This window comes from Amphiprion ocellaris, chromosome 24 (assembly GCF_022539595.1).
Source record: "Amphiprion ocellaris isolate individual 3 ecotype Okinawa chromosome 24, ASM2253959v1, whole genome shotgun sequence".
Lineage (NCBI taxonomy): Eukaryota > Metazoa > Chordata > Actinopteri > Pomacentridae > Amphiprion > Amphiprion ocellaris.
In genome coordinates, this window is record NC_072789.1 from 15173478 (window position 1) to 15194675 (window position 21198).

The following is a 21198-nucleotide window of genomic DNA, read 5'->3' on the forward strand; positions in this document are numbered from 1 at the left end:
AGTGGTTAGCACTGATGGTTCGATTCCCGGTCTGGGGTATTTCTGTGTGGAGTTCGCATGTGCTGCCTGTGACTGCATGGGTTTTCACCGGGTGCTCTGGCCTCCTCCCACAGTCCAAAGACATGATGAAGTTAACTGGTGATTTTCTCACTAGACACTGGCTTCGCATTCAGCTTAAAGCTCTTCATGCGGACTTTTAGTGTGAAAGGCCAGCGGTTACCTCTGAACCTAAACGCTACTGTCAGTTTGACATCCAAGATTCCCGCAAATGCGACGAGATGAAAGCTAACGTTGGCTACATTTTTAATACCCGCTACCCTCTCGCTTCCTTAGCTGTCTCTAGGGTCTTTTCCAGCTGGTGAATTTGCCAGTTAGTCTGCTCGAACCGCCTGTAACAGTGACAAGAGACTTAAGTCGCAGTGAATATGGACTGACTCACGCTGCTTAAGGAGCCAAGAATGGATTGAAGTGCGGTAGCTAGGGTTAGCCGGCTAGCCATGGAGGGAGACAGAGGAGCCTGTGACTTTGTCTTGTTAGACTCTAATCCGTAAAATGACGTGATATTAGTTATTCACCATAACTACTCAGCCCGCGCATGTAGGTGTTGTTAGTGCGCCAGTACTATGCTGCGCACACGCCCTGAATATGTCTGTACTGCACATACCGCAGACTTGGTTGTCAGTACATAGACCCCATTCTGCTGTTTTCACCCTAATATACTGAACTATATTAATCTAATTTTAAAAATCTAATGTAGGTTTTTTTTTAAAGCTAGTCCCACTAAACTACAAAGTTTATATTTACTTAGGTGTTACATTATTTATCTTCTCCTAAAAGATCTACTGTGTGGCAGACATCCTGCAGCCGAGTGTTGCCACTTTGATTAGTTCCTCCTCAGTCATATGGGAAACTGCATCCCCGGCTGTAGCAGGACTGCTGTAGGTAAACCATGGGAGGTTCAGTGTCTTGCTGCATCTCTCCTGGAGAAAGTCCCAAGATCCACAGGAGAGAGGTGGAACTGGAGGAGTGTCCCATCACCACCACTGAAGACGTGAGCGAAGACACCGGGACTTACCTGCAGCACATCAGCGACAGGGAGCTCCCAGATGGTGCGTGATGATTTGTTTGACGGCTGTTTTTGGAGTTTAAATCATCTTTGTAGTATGAGTGTGTGTAGGTTTCCATGTCTTGTCTTGCTGTTTTCAGATCAGTGCAGGGTTTTTCCTACACAGAGAAATTTTTGCATCAATCAAATAGGGTTGGTAATATAGCTGGAAAGTTGATCACAATAAAATTCTTTATTTCCGTTGATATTAATGAATTATTTTTGATAAACCATGAGAAAAAGTTTCATTTGGATTTAATCAACTTACTTTGATTTTAATCAATTTAGCCTGTTTATCAACGTACACGGGTAATCATTTTAACGTTACCATGACAATAAAAATACACATAAAAATAAATGAGTATTGGGGAATGATCTCACTTTGATACACATTAAGTGAGAATCAAGTATCAAGTTAAGCCCAAAGAACCAGTTGTCACTGAATGGACAAACCCTAGCGTCAAGTCTGTCAGCCCTCGACACAGGCCATCCTGAAGGTGTTGCTTAGATGAACATGGTGGGGGGGGCATAAGGTCGCCTGTATTTCTTGACTGTGATTTTGGTACCAGCTGACTGCAGTCTTTACCACCATCTGTGGGCATGATTAAAAAGACAAGAAGTACAGCTAGCTGTAGGCTAGCCTACCTTGGCAGAAACTGCAGCAAGAGTGATGGAGGGAAAAGGGTCTCCAACATCAAGCGGTATGATAGGCTGTGTATGAGTCGGGAACATGCTTGGAGTTAAAATATGCAACTGAATTTTGTGTTTTTCTCCTTCCACCTGTTCCTGATTTTTCACTTTCATTGGCAATTTGCCACATTTTTTTTTATTGTTATTGGTGAAGTATCTATTGCTGGTGAATATCAGTTTTGTTTTATCACTCAGGCCTACCCAGAAAATGATTTTAGCAAGAACGAAGGGGCATCACCAGTGCCAAAATGATAAGAACTGAGAAAAAAATATCAATTCAGTTTTCAAACCTCTTTTGTTAATTGGGATTTCATTTACTCAAGCATAATTTGTTTATCAAATGGTCAGAAATAAGAGGAACATGTATAGATTTCTATCAGTTGAACCAGCCATGCTTCCATAGTGTATTATTATTACAACCATGTATAATATATTGTCTGCCACGATCTTGTGACAACACTACGCAAACTAGTTTATTTACCCCAAAGCAGTTAATGGACACAAACCTAATTAGAAATTTTTTTTTCATTTAAATCTTTTTTCTTCATGTTAACTGGACTTGAAACACAGCTGCAAATTCATAATCTATACTGTGCATGGACAAACTATGCTAACTGCCATGCATAGTCACTGCCACCAAGACACATGAGCTTGGAAAAACCCTGACGTGAGAAAGTTTAGTGGAATAGCATTTAAAATTCCATCCATCCATCCATGATCTATACACCGCTTAATCCTCATTAGAGCGCGGGAGGGGGCTGGAGCCTATCCCAGCTGACTTGGGGCGAAGACAGGGGACACCCTGGACAGGTCGCCAGTCTGTCCCATTTAAAGTTAATGTGCAATAGTGTTTGATACTCTCATGTATTACATACAATTTAGCAGACACATAGAGCCATGGCAGTCCTGTGTTGCTATTGTGTAGCTATTTTCTGTGTCAACCAATTTTAGTAATAAACACAATTTAACACTTGCATCCCACAGAACTGGCTCAGGAGGCCAACCCATCAGACCACCCCAGAGCCAGCACCCTTTTCCTAAACAAGTCACAGACAGATGGTGAGTATTATTGTTTAAGACATCATTTTTCCTACTGTTCTTTGAAATTTCTTATCTCACTGACTTTTCTTTACTCCATTCCAGTACGTGAGAAAAGAAAAAGCAACTACATGAATCATGTAAGTGATGGGTCTGCATGTGTTTGATGCAGTTCTGATTCTGAGGTGTTTCTTTTTTTTTTTTTTTGTGGAAAAGAGAGAAACTGTCCAATCAGGCACAGACACACTTTTTTGCAGAATTTAAGTCAGGATTTGTGCTCTGAATGCCTTAACATGAATATTTTAAAACATTTTCAATTCCCTTTTAACCCATCACATTTGGGATTAAACTGGCATTTCTCCAGGTTCGCGATTGTTTTCCTTTATGCATTAGCATTATTTCTATTCCAGACATCCCCAGGGCTCCTGACAAAAAAGTACAGTTCTTGCTCAACAATATTCATCGATGACAGTACAGTCAGCCAACCCAACCTCAAGAGCACCATCAAATGGTAAGTGATCACCCCAGTCTTCTACATATCTTGACACACATATTTTACAGTTTGAATATTACCAGCCTGGTTTCCTTTATCAGGAATTGATGATGAGGGAAAAGTTCGGCTTTCAGACATGCTCTACGAATCAGCCATTAAAACTAATGTGAAATATTTAATATAACGAGAAAAAGTATTATTTTGACTTGGGCTTTGACAATAGAGTAGCTAAAGAAATTATCAGGATAGAATGTGTAACAAGAAAGGTTTCTTGATAGAGAAACTTTTGTTTGATGAAAATCTTTGTCTTGTAGTTCATTGTGTTTATTTTTGTCTATTCCAGTGTTGCATTGGCCATATACTATCACATAAAAAACAGGTAGGTAAAGTTTGAAATATTGTCAAAGATGTCACAAATTTAACGTCCTGTTCCACTGTTTTTAATGTGCCCAGGACTTTGGTACTCAATGATGAAACAAATATTGGCACAAGCAGTTTCTCTGTGGTGGTTAGTAGTCAATCAGTCAGGGTTTAATTTGTTAAAAATGCAGCTTCAAGTGGCAAGTTCAAAGATTTTATTTGAATAAATTTCCGTTAAGTCACTATCATAGAATGAAGTAAAACAATGATGTATTTACAGCATTACAAACTGGGCTTCCGTGGCAACATTTTCCATGCTTAAATAGTAATATACATTCCATCCGCCAACAATTATCTTTCTACCAGAGAAGGTTGGCAGAACTAATCTAACAGTCAGTCTTTAGCTCACCTGTGAGGGAAGCAGCGGACTGTTTTATCCTTGTTGCAAAAGAAATTACTCCTTTTGTTCGTTCATGTGGTAAACTGGAATTGTTATGGAGTGTGGCACATGTGCCATCTGATTGACAACATTACATAAGTGACACTGTTTGGGCCAATGGGACAAGACAAACAAACCTGTATTTACCACTACGGAGATCATCAAGATTGGCAATTTAAACGTGACTTTTAAACTGATGAATTAGCACATAATAAATTGAATCATTGGTACTGATCTCTGTACAGTGGGACAAAGGTCATATAAAACGCACATTTAACACTGACTTGTTAATGCTCCTGCAGAGATTCAAACCGCTCACTGGATATATTCGATGAGAAGAAGCACCCTCTGTCTGTGAGTTGTGGTTTTAATTGCTTGAAACAGCCATGTTTACTATGCCGATAAACTGATAATAGTGCTTTTTCTGCCTAACAGCGAGAAAAGGTTCCAGATGACTACTCTGTGGTCGACCCAGAACACAAACTCATCTACCGCTTCATAAGAACGCTCTTCAGCTCTGCGCAGCTCACTGCTGAATGTGCCATAGTCACTCTGGTAAGTTTGGAACATCCAAAAAGTAAAATTTAGATCCTGTTATCGCCATTATCATTTTGCTTATGTATTGCTGGTGTGAACGGACGGGCTGTGTCCTGTGTTAGGTGTACCTGGAAAGGTTATTGACTTATGCTGAGATGGACATCTGTCCTTGTAACTGGAAGCGCATCGTTCTCGGTGCAATCCTACTGGCCTCAAAGGTTTGGGACGACCAGGCAGTGTGGAACGTCGACTACTGCCAGATTCTCAAAGATATCACAGTGGAGGACATGTGAGTGTTAAGCCTGTTTTATGTTTTCCACGTCCGCGAGGTTCGTGCGGCTCCATGTGGACAGATTGTGTCATTTTAGCAGCTACGCCCCCTCGAGTGGCCATTCTCACATGGAAAATTTCCGCGCCGTGCACCTCCACATTTTTCTAAAGGCTTTACTTCTCATTCGTAGAGGGGTGTGTCTGTCAAAGCATTTTTTTGCCAGCTGGAAGCACTTAAAAGCACTTTGAAGGCATTGGGTTTTTTCAGCTGAGATGCTTGGGTTGCTATGATGTAGAATTTCCAAGAGAGCAATGTGTTAGATTAGGCTATAATTTTGTAAATAGTTTGTGTTGTCAACAAGCAATGAATGTAAAAATGTTGGCAAAAGGTAGAGTACTTGCTCTGGAAGAAAAGAAGACACACCAGTTTATGTGGATTCATAACATTTTGTGGAAAAATCACCTTGGTGAGTACAATTATGTTGATTCACAAGCGAAAGTTGGACAGTTGACTAGTGTGGTATTTGTCCCACCCCTCCTGTACTGTGTCAGCATTTAGGTAAAAAAGTGACAGGAATACAGCATTTTACCCAAACATCTTTAAACTCACAGCAACCAGGAAAAAATGTAAAGTGCTCATCATAAAATGATCACCCTATCACACTGCTGGCATTTTTAGCATTGTATAAAATTGAAAGAATGCGCTGTCCTCAGGGAAAAAAAATGTTTTGGTGGTCATGTCCCCTTAAACTAACTTCACAAGCTGTTGCAGCCCAAATGTAGTAACTTATTACAATAAGACAGATTTGTTTTTAATAAAAGTGATGACTTCTCTGACCTGTTTTGCAGGAATGAGATGGAGCGTCACTTCCTGGAACTGCTCCAGTTTAACATCAACGTCCCAGCTAGTGTCTATGCCAAGTATTATTTTGACCTGCGCTCACTGGCTGACGACAACAACCTCAGTTTCCCTCTGGAGCCACTCAGCAACAAGCGGGCCCAAAAGCTGGAAGTGAGTATATCCAAGTGTGCACATACATTGCAGGTGAAAATGTGCTAACTCAGATGGTTTTATTTTCACAGAGCTGATAAAGTACAGTCAGTTAGGAAATCTGTTATGCCTTGACACCTCTCCTTTTTTTGTTGTAACAGTTTTGTCTGTATTATATTGTCTCCAGGCCATCTCCAGGCTGTGTGAGGACAAGTACAAGGACCTAAGCAAATCTGCAATGAGGAGGTCTATCAGTGCAGACAACCTGGTTGGCATCAAGAACGCCCAGGCAGTGCTGTCTTAAGTCTACAATCTTAAATCTGGCGAGGAGATAGAACACCTGGTTTCAATTTAAGCTACAAAACACGATGCTACATTCATTGAGAGACTCTTCCAAAGTAGATTATGTTAATATCTGAAAAGCTTCATTACAAAATTTTAAATGTCCAGTTTGGAGAGGAACAAAAGACATGAAGTTTATCATACACTCTCACGAAAATATCATCCCCATCGCTAAGTGTTCCTTACAAGGAACTTCAGCTATTTGCCTTGAAAGCATGGTAAGATGGTAAAAAAAAAATTGCAGACGAACATTTTTTTAAAAGGTGGATGGAATTGGAAGGAATCACCATGAAAATGCTTGCCGAAACCACAAACGTTGAGGACGTTATCTTTTTTTTTTCCATTTTTACATCAGCCAATGTTTTGCAGAGTAATTTGTGGCTACAGCCCTTTTCTGTCCACCAGCTGTGTCCCCTCTCCTGCATTCAGATGAAGACAAACTGTCTCGAACTACCCTGTGGCGTAGTTCTGCACTTGGACAAAGAGTAGACTTTGTTTTGCTTACTATGTAGGCCCCTATAGCTGTGAAATGTACAAGACTTTATTTAATTCAAATAAATTTCATTCACTGTTAAAAGTTGAAGTTGCATAGGTTGGAAGGTGTGTCATGGTGGTTCTTGTTTGCGGGCACTGTGAGCTCCTTTAAGGTGGGTGAAAAAAACTTATGCATGTTAATGTCTCATTGTACTCTGAAATGAAAGCATAGAAAAATTAAACAATGGAAGTTAAAAAAAAAAAAGAATTTAGAAACCAAAAAGCATTCTAAACTTTTGACTCATCAAAGTAGCCACCTTTGGCAGATATAACAGCTAAACACACTTCTGGCATTCTTTCCACAATGGAAATCAAATATTCTTCAGAAAGTTTTTCCCAACTCTGTTGCAGAAGTTCCCATAAATGTGTGGCACTTGTAGGTTGCTTTGCTTTCACTCTTCTCTCCAGTTAATCCCTAATCAGCTCTATGGGGTTTAAGTCTGGAGACTGTGCTGGCCACTCCATGTTTTCAAGCTTACCATCACGTTCTTTTTTACTAAGGTAGTTGTGGCCGCCTTGGACTTTAGGTGATTATCTTGCTGTAGGATGAACCCCTGACCAACTAGAAACATACCAGAGGGTACTGCCTGGTGCTGCAGAATGCTGTGGTCGCCTTTTTGGTTCAGGGTACCTCTCACTCTGTACAAGTCACACACTGAGGAACCATCTTTTTGCCTGCTCGACAGCATAGAAAAATCCTGCGTGATGAACCAAAGATTTCAAATTTTGATGCCACAGTCCATAATACCTTCTTTCAGTCTTCAATAGTCCATTGGCAGAGTTTCATGGCTCAGGCAAGCCTCTTTTTCTTATTCTGACATCTTAGCAATGGTTTTCTTGCTGCAACTTGACCTGTCAAACCTGCAACTCCAAGTCTTCTCTTCACAATTGAAACAGAGTCTTGCTTATTACCACCACTGTGCTTTGAAGCTGTTATCCTGAGCCGCCTATCATGCAAGCTGTTGAGACTCAGAATCTGTCATCTGATTCTGTTGTGGCTGTGGATCTCCAGACCTCTTCCTGTCTTTCCACCAGTTTCTGTTCCTTTTGATGGTGAAGAAAACTGTACTCACTGACACCTTGACTTTCTTCACAATTTCTCAGTAGGAAACACCTACATTTTTAAGTGTTTTGATGATCTGTCTTTCTTCTATTGTTATTTGCCCTTTTTTTATAGCAGCACACTACTTTCTGCAGTACAATACTGTTCAAATAATGCTCTCAAGAGTATGGGTGCCACGGTGTGTTCCAACACTACCTTTATGCAGACAGAGTTGGTTTTAAGTAATCAATAAAAGTTGGGACACCTGTATGATTTGGTATCACCAAATTTCAAGGCTTGATCAACCTCCATTGCTGCCGAACAGCTTTAAGTTGTTAATCCATTTCTGGTTCCCTGAAAAAGGCCTTTTAGTATAATTCTTAAATGTACATTATTTTTCAGTTTTAGGTAACCTTACCCTTTTTTTTAACCTCTGGCAGTTCACCACTTACCTTTGTGCCATTTCAAGCTATTCATTGGACTTGAACTACTTGAATTTCAATAAAAAACTGGAAAAATTGAGGCATTCTAAAACTTTGACTGGTAGTGTACCTTTTAACTAATTTAGCAGCTATTGTGCCATACTTTAATATTAAATATACAAGTATACAGAACTTGCTGTTATTAAATAAAATGATTATTTGTGCGGCTCTTAAATGCTGTTTTTGCTATGACTGGATCAGCAGAAACAGTCAAAATTGGTTTGTTGCTGCAATTGGACACATTATTGAGGGACCCTCTTACAGACATGTATTCCTTCCTATTGGCAGCATCTTAAGGTATCAACTTCATTTCTGAATGAGCACCCTGGGCACTTTTCTATAAATGTTGTGATTAGTCATTCATTCATTAAAACCTTTATTTATTCTCAAAAGGACATTGAGGTTTCCCTCATTTCCAATGTCGTCGAGATTACAGACACATTAAAACCACAGCACAATAAAACAAGTACAGAATAATCACTGTGAACAATAATTTCATCAGCAATAAGGTAGATAAAATAAAACCATGTAAAATAGTTACAATGTGAAACAATGGTTAGAAATCAAAGTTCTGAACTCTAAAAGAGAAGGAAGAACATGAATTTTTTGAGAGTGATGGAGGAGGTTCCATGAGCTTGGAGCATCAAAAGAAAAGTTGTTTTACCAAGTTCAGTACATGCTCGAGGAACTTTAACAAGTAACAGATCAGTAGAGCGAGTTGTATAGCTACCAGCGTTCCACTCTAACAGGGTTGAGATGTAAGGTGGTAATTTTCCAACAAGGGCCTTAAAGATATATAAAAGCCAATGTTTGTTGCACCTCTCTTCCAGAGAAGGCCAACCAAACTTCTCATACAGCACACGATGAGTTCTGTACCCATCACCAGTAATAAATCTAAGAGCAGAGTGGTATACACTGTCCAAAGGCTTTAGAACTGAAGCTGCAGCATGTCTGTCACATCACCATAATCAATGACAGATAACAACATAGCTTCAACAACTCTTTTCCTACAGAATAAAGGAAAGCTAGATTTGTTTCTGTACAAAAAAACCGATCTTTTGTCACATTTTAGTGACAAGGTTGTTTACGTGGTATTTGAATGTTAAATCCTCGTCTATCCATACACCAAGATATTTATATTCAATGACGCTTCCAATTGTAGAGCCTTCTATAGTAACCAAATTCAGAATTTCATGGTTAATATTTCTGGCTCTGGAGAACAGCATGTACTTTGTTTTTGTCACGTTTAAAAGAAGTTTATGATCTAAAAGAGATTTTTGAAGCTGATTAAAAGCAAGTTGCAAATTGTTGATAGCGAGCTGAACAGAATCTGCAATACAGTAAACAATGGTGTCATCTGCGTACAAATGGGCATGGCAACCACTTAAAGAGAACACAACATCATTAATATAAATCGAGAAGAGTACAGGGCCCAAGATGGAGCCTTGCAGCACACCCTTATTGATAAACAAAAAGTCTGATTTGGTGTCACCTGATTTAATATACTGATGCCTCTCAGACAAATAGTCATGAAACCAGGCACATGCACTTTCACTCAGTCCTGTGTTGAATAGTTTACTTAACAGTATGTCATGATCAACTGTATCAAAGGCCTTGGACAGACCCGCAAAAACTGCTGCACAGTGTTACTTCTTGTCCAGTGCTGATATGATGTGATTTGTGACTAATGTGATGCCTGAAATTGTGCTATGATTTGTTCTGAAACCAGACTGGTGTGAGCTAAGTACAGACTAGGTTGAGAGGAATGATTTTAGTTGTTTACCAGGGATTCCATCACTTTTGCTAAACAGGGCAGTTTGGAGATCGGGCGATAATTGTTTATGTCATCTCTTGAGCCTCCTGTATGCAGGGGAATTACATGTGCAGATTTCCATAAGGTGGGAAAATTTCCTGTTGTCAATGACAAATTAAATATATGCCTTAATGGCTCTGCAATGATTGGAGCAGCCAGTTTTAGAAGGAAGGAATCCAATTTGTCTTCTCCAGTGGAACTCCTGGGGTCTAAGGCTTGCAGTGCATTCAGAACCTCAGCATCGAAGGGGCGGAAGGAAAAACAAGGAGTGTGGTCCCCTGCATTCAAACAACCAACATCAACTGACGGGAGGTCAGGATATTCTTTTTCAAATAGATAAGCAACATCTGCAAAGTGCTTATTAAAAGCATGGAAAATGTCTGATATCTGTTAGAAATCACACAGTCATCAGTTCTTATACTAATGGGCAGTGTAGCTGAGGTCTTCCTTTTTTCTAGATTCACTGCTTTCCAGAACATAGCTGGGTTTGAGTAGGAGCTAGTGATTAGAGATAAGAAATATTCAGATTTGGCTGTTCTTACAGCCGAGGTGCATTTATTCCTAAATTGTCTGAAAGAGAGCCAGTGTTGAGGGTCTCCTGAACGTCTAGCACAACTCCAGGCCTTGTTTCTGTCATTGAACAAAGTTGACAGCTCATTTGAGAACCAGGGGATGGTTCTGTCCTTAATTCGGAGCCTTTTAAAAGGGGCATGTTTATCAACACATGAGATCAAAATATCTGTAAAAAAATTGCAGGGCCACCTGAACATCAGAGATTTCTGTTATGAAATTAATAAAATCATTTGCTACAGTGTCTAAAAAGTGTTGCTCATTAAAGAGCCTAAAATTTCTCTTTAAAACTGTGAATTTGTTTTCTCCAATCTGGCATTTCTTACACAAGCTGTAGGGCAGTGATCACTTATTCCCAGCTCAAAAACCCCACTGCTCAAAATTTTGTAAACTTTATTATAAAAAACAAGGTTGATCAAAGTAGATTTTGAACTGTCTTGTAGACTGGGTCTAGTCAGTTCAGTTATGATCTGAGTGAAGTTCAGGTTAAAGCAACATTCATTTAATTTATCCGATGTGTTGTTTAGCCAGTTCAAATTAAAATCACCCATAACAAGCATTTCAGAATCCTCACACATTGAAATTAAATTTGCTAGTGAGTCAATGGACTCTGAATCAGCAGATGGGGGTCTATAAATACCTATTACCACTAGTGGAGATGGCCCCAGCTGGATTTGCAGGGCAATAAATTCAAAACATTTAGGCTTGGTGACTGAATCTAAAACAGACACTGACAACCCAGATTTTGCATAGACTTCTACTCCATCTCCTCTCCCAGCTCGATCCACTCTAAACAGAGTGTAGCCTTCTAAAGCTACATCACAATCTTTAGTGCTTTTTTCAACCATGTTTCACTCAAAACTAAGATGTCAGGATTCGTTTGTCGCATTAAAACATTGACATAATGTAATTTATGGATTAGACTCCTGATGTTTAAGTGGATTAATCCTAGGCCATTTCTGCTTTTGAAGGTGTTTGGATCAAGTGGGGGTCTAGGAGAAGGAACGGGAGCAACAGTATTAGGTTGTATGGGAATCATAACCAGGTTTGAGGTGGTGACATAAGGAGTGAGGTGGCTGGAGGTATTTTTAAGTGTGCAATTTACTGACTTTGGTGTCTTCATGATCAGAACTGGAATATTTAGGTGATCATAGCATACAGTTTTCTGATTATGTTGTGTATTATAAGTTAATGGCAGATGGACCAGATGGTTTCTGTAACTTTCAACATGACACAAGTCTGAACTGCATGTCGTCCCAATAATTAATAAGGATGTACAAGCAACATACTACAAATTGTATGAAGTGTTTTAAGGAACACCTTTTCCACATATCAGCACCAATATTAGCCTAAAAACATCAGAGAGCACAAAGATGCAGTGTGCATGCTGTGATCATAAAATGTCTTACTTACTTTGCTCTACAATTTCACATTTATTGCAAATAGTAATGTCCATAAAAATACAACTTTGCTGCAATGAAAACAGGCTGTAACAGGTGAGATTAATGAGACTCACCAATAATAAAGTCAACTCTGATTCTGACAAAATGGCAGCAGGTGCTAAAGTTTACTTTTCTGCCTCCAGCTGTTTGTAGGACTCTTTCTTCTGACTTTATTGCAGCTTCAGACAGCCGAAGGATCGATATGAATGTCTCCCGAGTGACCATTACTCACATTCACCAGTGTGAAACAATAGGGTAATTGGTCTTCTACAGGTGTAACAGGCCAGATTAACCCCCAGGCCAAAGTATACCCCGGGGTATACTCTGGCCTAGGCCAGTTTATACCTGTTGACACATAAAGATTAAGCATGTTAAACTTTTAATTGTTAAGTTATTTAGAAATTTTTTTTTCAAAGAGGTATGCTCAGCAAGCAAATCATTATGATCGAACATAACTAGAATATCTTTGAGCTAATTACAATGAAAAAAGTTCAAATCAAAGGAAAAACTAAATTGTGTACTAAGATAAAATTATGCTGTAAGTAAAACATTATCAAAGAAGATCAACATTGGCTGCTGTTAATTTTAATTGTTACTGTACAACTGATTTCAATACAACATCTATTTATATTACCAAATTTGTGTTTAAATTAAGATAGGCTTGATTTGTGCTCCATAAATAAACCATTACATCAGGATAATATATCATAGTATATTTTGCCTAAACTCCATCCATCCGTTATCTATACATTGCTTTATCCTCATTAGGGTCGTGGAGGGCTGGAATCTATCCCAGCGGTCTGAAGGTGAAAGCAGGGGACACCCTGGACAGGTTACCACATGCCTACACATAAAGACAATTACTAAAACAAACAAAACAATTACTCTGGACTGTTGGCCAGTGCTCCAAGGTTCTCTTTTCCGATGAAAGTAAAGTGTGCCTTTCATTCGGGAATCGAGGTCCAAGGGTTTGGAGGAAGACGGGTGAGAAACAGAACCCAAGCTGCTTGAGGTCAAGCGTGAAATATCCAGTCAGTCATGATTTGGGGTGCAATGTCCAGTGCAAGTGTTGGTAAACTCTGCTTTCTTAAATCCAAGGTCACCGCAACAGTCTACCAGAATGTTTTAGAGGACTTCATGATTCCTTCTGCTGAGGATCTGTATGGAGATGCAGATTTCATCTTCCAGTAGGACCTGGCCCCTGCCTATCCTGCCAGAAGTACCAAAACCTGGTTTGATGCCCATGCCATCACAGTGCTTGACTGGCCAGCCAACTCGCCAGACCTAAACCCCATTGAGAATCTATGGGGCATTATCAAGAGGAAAATGAGGGGCACCAGACCCAAAAACGAAGAAGAGCTGACAGCAAGCATCAAGGAAATCTGGGCTTCCATAACTCCCAGGCAATGCCACAGGCTGATTGCCTCAATGCCAGGGCGCATCGAGGCAGTGATTAAGGCAAAGGGATTCCCAACCAAGTACTGAAGACTGACATGTCGTTTTGAAAGTACCATATTTTGATTGATTTGATGTGATCCTAATTTCTTTCTTTTTTTCTGCAAAAACTGAGAAGTAAATGGTGATTTCTTCACAGTATTCTAATTTTTTGAATTCCTGTTTTCATGGGTTCTATGAGCTGGAAGCCCAAATTACATAAAAATAAACAAATAAATACTTGAAATCATTCAAATAGTGGGCCCTGAATCTATAATCTATGAAAGTTTAACTTTTTGAATGGAATTATGGAAATAAATAAACTTTTCCATGGTATTCTAATTTTTTGGAAAGGGTCTGTACATACACACTTGAGTAGTCATAAATCAAGTTTGTATCGTTGCACTTTCTACACATGCGAAAACATGTCATAAACGACCCATTCAAACTTAGTCTCAATCTGGTCCTAATGCATGCACATACTGCTATACAAAGTTTGCCAGCTTTCAAACTGCACTGCAGAAAAACAATATTTTTCTTAAAGACATAATTCTGTGCCAAGAAAGAGAAGGAAGAACAGGTGCAAATGTTTCTGTGTACAGTTTGTGAATATGTTTTAGAATAACTGCATAGTAAAAAATAAAAATGCAATTTTTTTCAAGAGTTTAACTGTAACTTTTTCAATAACCTGCTGTTGTTTTACAGATTACAGATTTTCCTCATTTTATTAAAGATAACTAGTAAAAATATAGAAAAAAGTATTATTCACACCTTATCCACAAAAATGGTCAAAACCGGAAATAACTGTCAACATCAACAATTTGTATTTTGTATAATTTACAAATTGTATTTTTTTTTAATCTAAAAAGGCTGTTATTTGACAGATATGTGCCATTATTTGAAAGCATATTTACATGTATTAAGAAAGAAAGAACTGATTAATTGTTTAATTGACTGAATTAAAAATTATTCCTGTTTTGTTAAATTACAGGTAAAATCTATTAAAATCACAGAAAAAGAATATTGATTTACATGTTGACTTTAAAACACAAAAACAGACCTAAGCTGTAAGCTAAGCCATAAATAATGTCACATCAAAAATCTGTAGTTGTCTTACTGTAAAATGAAGTCAGCAAAATGTAATTCTTTTGCAGATATTTTTGCAATTATTTTTGTTGTTGTTGCTGTTTGTTTGTTTGTCTTACATTTTTTGAATGTTACAGTATTCCGCCGTTATTTAATAAATTTTTTCCTGGCAGCTGGCTGTCAGATTTTCCCCATTTTTTACTGGATTTTTCTTTCACCTTGCTGATTACTTTCACACAAAAGTACACATCAGAACCTAAACATGACATTTATATTTTATATCCATTTAATATTCATTTGGAATTGTGATTCTGGACACCAAAAGTCCTATTTTCTCTCTCTGTTGGCTCTTTTTGTGATGCTGAAGGTAATATTGGGCTCTGCAGCTAATAAATGTTCCACTCTATAGTCACTGTGTCTGTCTGCTGTTTACTGCAGAGCAGGTAGTGTACGTTGGATTGTTTGAGCTTTTTCTCAGAAACCAGCTTCTTTGCTGCTCCTGAAAATAACACTGTGACAGCAGTGAGAATGGAAGAGAAAGTCTGTGGGCCAGACAGGTTAAGAGTTGAACATCATGATTACTATGAAACTTTGTAAAGCCAAGCAGAGCTCATTTGATAATTCTTTGTTGGTTTGAGAGGAAGCACTACAGGTGAGTTAACAAATCGATATTGATATACACCTTTAATTTTTGAACAAGTTCTCCAAATTGTTTTGTTTAAATATGCTAATAAGATATTACCTGTCTAAAAATCAAGCACAGTACATGTACAGATAGGATTTTGGATATCTCTTTTTAATCACTCCATAAATAATAAAATACTGTCAATGTCCAAAAATCTAATAATTTGTGCCATGCTTATAAGAAAAATAATGGTTTTAAAATCAGGCTACGAACGATATATGAACAAAACCCTCTGTAAAACCTTCAGAATATACTGTAGCAAGGAATCTCTCTGGAAAGTTTGGTATATGTAAGCACTTCTGAAGTGGACATTTGTAGCTCAGAAGAAAACCTTTTTTAAAGATTTGTATTGTAACACTAGACATATCTTACATTTTTATTTTATGTACATGGAAAACATGAAACTTACCCTGTTGATTGCTTATATGCAAATTAGGTTTTATCTTTATTAGATATGCTCCTTCAAGAATATGTAATACACAACATTTAATAGATCTACATTTCCATTTGTTTGAAAGAAGATATATGATAGCAGCAAAATAGACCAAAATCCTAAAATTTAAACAAAAATAACAAGTGCATGAAAAACCTTTGGCTTGCTTCAAATGAGTGACCAACTTCACATTGTTACAGTGTATTCACACTGTCACGTGATACATATAAATACTTGCAGCCATCCCATCTCTGAAATGCACAGCCTTCTATTCAACTGTAATTGAGTAGGTGGCAATGACAGAATATACAGTAACCTCTCACTCACTCATGGCCCCTCGTCTCCACATTTTCTGTTCAGCATCCTCAGAGGACAAAAAGTGCACTGCCCTTAATCGTGAAAGTACATTGCTCAAAAGCTCTCTCTACAGTTTTTCCAACATGACAACTACAAGTGAGTGGGATCATCATTAGGGTCAAATGTCCAACAAAGAAGACATTTTTTCTTAGGCTTCTTCGCTGTGTCAGTTTTTCCATCTACAGCTCGAATCCTCTTTTTTCCAATGGTCAGATATAAGCAGATATAGTGATAACTGCAGCGTATTCCACGAAGAACAAGGTAGCTTGTGGTGTTGGGATGAGTTGCATAACTGCTTCTGTTGTGGTACAGAAAACTATGGATGCTAATGCATAGTGCAGTTCGGTATATTGCATAGTTTTGTTTTTTTTTCCTGACGTCCTACCTATCTGCAATGTTACAATTAGCATAGGATTCCTCTGGCTGGTCAGTGAGGGAGTCTGGAGGACTAAATCTGAGTCAGATAGATTGTGTCCTCCAGCACCAAACCAGGGAGCTCTTGTGCAATGTTGTAACTATCAAGGAATGCATCACATTTCTACCGAACAGGACATGCAGATTTTTGGGCCCCCATCTGTCTTACGAATTTGTTGCACATTGGCCATCTGCCTCCGCTGTGGAACAGAGCGGGCGACATAGAAGCAAATTTGAAACTGCTGGCTAAAGATAATCGTAAATACAGTAAGATTGTTATTCATGTCGGCGGTAATGACACCCGGTTACGCCAATCGGAGGTCACCAAAGTTAGTGTGGCATCGGTGTGTAACTTTGCCAAAACCATGTCGGACTCCGTAGTTTTCTCTGGACCCCTGCCTGATCTGACAAGCGATGATATGTTTAGCCGTATGGCATCGTTTCGCCGCTGGTCGTCTACGTGGTGTACTGCAAACGACGTTGGCTTTATAGACAATTGGAGCTCTTTCTGGGGAAAACCTGGTCTGATTAGGAGAGACGGCATCCATCCCACGTTGGCTGGTGCAGCTCTCATTTCTAGAAATATGGCTGATTTTATTAGAACTCCTAAAGCATGACAACCCAGAGTTCAGACCAGGATGCAGAGTTGTAGTCTTCCACACCTCTCTGCAGTTTCCTCTCAGCTGTCACCCTCCAGTAAATCACTTAGCTTTATTGAGACTGTGTCTGTCCCCCGACCACCAAAATTCAATAAATTAAGCAAATCAAAACTAAACAAAAGACATAGTAACCATAAAAATCTAATTAAAATTAATACCACTATTTCAACTGAGCGAAGAAACAGGACAATTAAATGTGGTCTGTTAAATATTAGATCTCTCTCGTCTAAATCTCTGTTAGTAAATGATTTGATAACTGATAACCAGATTGATTTGTTCTGTTTGACTGAAACCTGGTTGCAGCAGGAAGAATATGTTAGTCTAAATGAATCAACTCCTACTAGTCATACTAACTGTCATGTTCCTCGAATTACGGGCCGAGGAGGAGGAGTGGCAGCAATTTACCTCTCTAGCTTAAAAATGAACCAGAGACCTAAACCTAGTTACAGTTCATTTGAAAATCTTACTCTCAGTCTCTCTCATCCAGATTTAAAAGCTCAGAAACCAGTTTTATTTGTTGTTGTATATCGTCCTCCTGCTCCTTACTCTGAGTTTTTATCTCAATTCTCAGACTTTTTATCTGATTTAGTGCTCAGCTCAGATAAAGTCATTATTGTGGGTGACTTCAACATTCATGTTGACGTGGACAGTGACAGCCTTACGACTGCTTTTAATTCAATATTAGACTCAATTGGGTTTTCTCAACATGTAAATAAACCAACTCATAGTTTTAATCATACCCTCGACCTCGTTCTGACTTATGGCATAGAAATCAAACAGTTAACAGTATTTCCCCGGAACCCTCTTCTTTCTGACCATTTTATGATAACATTTCAATTTACAACAATAGATTGTATAGGAGTTAAGAATAAATATCATTACAGTAGATGTCTGTCTCACAATTCGGTGACTAAATTTAAGGAAATAATACCCTCTCTATTTAGTCCAGCACCACTTACTGATATAATGGAAGGGAAATATTAGAATTTTATCCCCACAGAAGTGGATTATATTGTTAATAATGCTGCAGCCTCACTGCGTACAACACTTGATAGTGTTGCACCTGTAAAAAAGAAAGTTCTATCTCAGAGAGGACCTGCTCCTTGGTATAATTCCCAGCTGCGGACTTTAAAGCAGGCGTCCCGAAAGCTGGAAAGGAAGTGGTACTCCACTAATTTAGAGGAAGTTTATGTAGCTTGGAAAAAAAGTCTAGTAATTTATAAAAAAGCTCTTCGTAATGCCAGGACAACATATTATTCATCTTTAATAGAGGAAAACAAGAACAACCCCAGGTTTCTCTTCAGCACTGTAGCCAGGCTGACAAAGAGTCAGAGCTCTGTTGAAACTTGTATTCCTTTAGCTTTGAGCAGTAACAACTTCATGAGCTTCTTTACAAATAAAATTATTACGATTAGAGAAAAAATTAACCTGGCCCTTCCTGCAAATGTCACAGATGTATCATCGAGTACAGATACTTTAGAATTGGCTGTAAGACCAGATGGATATTTAGAATTTTTCACCCCCATACATCTCTCTGAACTCATTTCAATAGTTTCTACATCCAAACGATCAACATGTCTTTTAGATCCTATCCCAACTAGACTGTTCAAGGAGGCTTTACCTTTAATTAATTCCTCAATGTTAGATCTGATTAATCTCTCTCTAGTAACAGGTTATGTACCACAGGCTTTTAAGGTTGCTATAATCAAACCTTTACTTAAAAAGCCCACTCTAGATCCAGATGTTTTAGCCAACTATAGACCAATTTCCAACCTCCCATTTCTCTCTAAAATTCTGGAAAGAACAGTTGCAAATCAATTATATGAACATTTACAAAGGAATAGCCTGTTTGAAGAGTTTCAGTCAGGCTTCAGAGTGCATCATAGCACAGAAACAGCTCTGGTGAAAGTTACTAATGACCTTCTCATAGCGTCAGATAATGGACTGGTCTCTATACTTATTTTATTGGACCTTAGTGCAGCATTCGATACAATCGACCACAAACTTTTATTACAGCGACTAGAACATTCTATTGGCATTAAAGGGACAGCACTGGACTGGTTTAAATCCTACTTATCAGACAGGTTCCAGTTTGTGCATGTCAACAATGACTCTTCTGAGCATACTAGGGTTAATCATGGAGTTCCTCAGGGTTCTGTCTTAGGACCAATACTGTTCACATTATACATGCTTCCCTTAGGCAACATTATTAGGAAGCACTGTATTAATTTCCATTGTTATGCTGACGACACTCAATTGTATTTATCTATGAAGCCAAATGAAACTAATCAGCTAGCTAGACTGCAAGATTGTCTTAAGGACATAAAGACCTGGATGACCTATAATTTCTTACTACTAAATTCAGACAAGACTGAAGTCATTGTATTTGGCCCCAAACATCTTAGAGAATTGCTTTCAAAGCATATAGTTACTCTGGATGGCATTACATTGGCCTCCAGTACTACTGTGAGGAACCTCGGTGTTATCTTTGACCAGGACATGTCCTTTAACTCGCACATAAAACAAATCTGTAGGACTTCCTTTTTCCACCTGAGAAATATTGTGAAAATCAGGAACATCCTGTCTCAGAGTGATGCAGAAAAACTAGTCCATGCATTTGTTACTTCTAGGCTTGACTACTGTAATTCCTTATTATCAGGTTGTCCCAATAGCTCTCTGAAACATCTACAGCTGATCCAAAACGCTGCAGCCAGAGTACTGACGGGAGTTAGCAAGAGAGATCATATTTCTCCTATATTGGTTTCTCTTCATTGGCTCCCTGTTAAATCTAGAATAGAATTCAAAATCCTTCTTCTGACATATAAAGCTCTTAAGAACCAATCTCCATCATATCTTAAAGATCTGATAGTACCATATTACCCTAGCAGAACTCTTCGCTCTCAGACTGCAGGCTTACTTGTTGTTCCTAGAATCTCTAAAAGTAGAATGGGAGGCAGAGCCTTCAGTTATCAGGCACCTCTCCTGTGGAACCAGCTCCCAGTTTGGGTTCGGGAGGCGGACACCCTCTCTACTTTTAAGACCAGGCTTAAAACCTTCCTTTTCGACAAAGCTTATAGTTAGGGCTGACTGGGTGACCCTGACGGGGTGAGCTGGTGTTTTCATTTGCACAACTGACTTCCCCTCTTGACGTCCCTTTAGTTTGCCCCTAGTTATGCTGCTATAGGCCTAGGCTGCTGGGGAACCTCTCTGGATGCACTGAGCCCTTCTCTAACTACCTATGTATTTACTATATATACCATTATTGCATTACATTCACTCTGTTTCTTTCTGTGTCCTTTCTCCGAGTGTCCCTGGTCCCAGAGCTGGATGCTGGATGCTTCAGATGTGTGGCTGTGTTTTATGGTCCTTGTGTCCCACCCCCCACCTCTCTATCTCTACCCCTCTATCTGTATCCCTCTATCTCTACCTCTACCCCTCTATCTCTACCTCTCTACTTCTTCTGTCCCTCTCAACCCGCCCGGCCAGCAGGCAGATGGGTCCCCCCACATTAGAGCCGGGTTCTGCTCGAGGTTTTTTTCCCTGTTAAAAGGGTGTTTTCCTTGCCACTGTCGCCTTTTGGCTTGCTCTGGGGGTCAGGCATATGGGTTCTGTAAAGCGTCTCGAGACAATTTGACTGTAATTGGCGCTATATAAATAAAATTGAATTGAAAATTGAATTGAATATGTCATACAGCACTCAGGGTGATCATGGTTCAATAATCGCCAAGCCAGGTGCACCTTGGGACTCTATGTTTTTAGGTTCCTGCTGCACCTGGTTCTGAACATGTTTTTTTTGCCATTCTTACAGAGGTGGTGTGTGCAAACTTCATCTGAAGGGTTACCTACCATTAGCTTTACCACCTTCGGATTTCAGGAGTGGAGAGAATGTATGGGAACCTTGGTCACATGACTCCAATTATCACCTTCTGCCTGCCCTTCTGGGTCTGCTTTTTGTCTGACCCATCCTTTTTTGTAGGGATGT

The 21198-nt window shown here is 39.1% G+C and overlaps 2 protein-coding genes across 2 annotated transcripts; both read left to right on the forward strand.

The window, feature by feature from the left end:
- Window positions 1–243: 243 nt before the first annotated feature.
- On the forward strand, window positions 244–6848 carry ccnyl1 (cyclin Y-like 1). Its single transcript, XM_023261890.3, has 10 exons — window positions 244–1109; window positions 2780–2854; window positions 2939–2973; window positions 3244–3344; window positions 3670–3705; window positions 4428–4479; window positions 4561–4680; window positions 4785–4951; window positions 5782–5944; window positions 6111–6848. The coding sequence occupies exons 1-10, from the start codon at window positions 950–952 to the stop codon at window positions 6225–6227; spliced, it is 1026 nt and encodes a 341-aa protein (XP_023117658.1). The 5' UTR covers window positions 244–949; the 3' UTR covers window positions 6228–6848.
- Window positions 6849–16771: 9923 nt separating this feature from the next.
- Window positions 16772–20039, forward strand: LOC129348241 (uncharacterized). Its single transcript, XM_055008153.1, has one exon. It carries the CDS (start codon window positions 17196–17198, stop codon window positions 18198–18200), a length of 1005 nt encoding a protein of 334 aa, XP_054864128.1. The 5' UTR covers window positions 16772–17195; the 3' UTR covers window positions 18201–20039.
- Window positions 20040–21198: the final 1159 nt, after the last annotated feature.

Excerpts from the sequence above, each read along its gene's own strand:
- ccnyl1 (XM_023261890.3), top strand. The coding sequence starts at position 950 with ATGGGAGGTTCAGTGTCTTGCTGCATCTCTCCTGGAGAAAGTCCCAAG. Across the intron at positions 3,345-3,669 it reads CTCAAGAGCACCATCAAATG|TGTTGCATTGGCCATATACT; the intron begins GTAAGTGATCAC and ends TGTCTATTCCAG. Across the intron at positions 4,480-4,560 it reads AGAAGAAGCACCCTCTGTCT|CGAGAAAAGGTTCCAGATGA; the intron begins GTGAGTTGTGGT and ends TCTGCCTAACAG.
- LOC129348241 (XM_055008153.1), top strand. The coding sequence starts at position 17,196 with ATGCAGAGTTGTAGTCTTCCACACCTCTCTGCAGTTTCCTCTCAGCTG.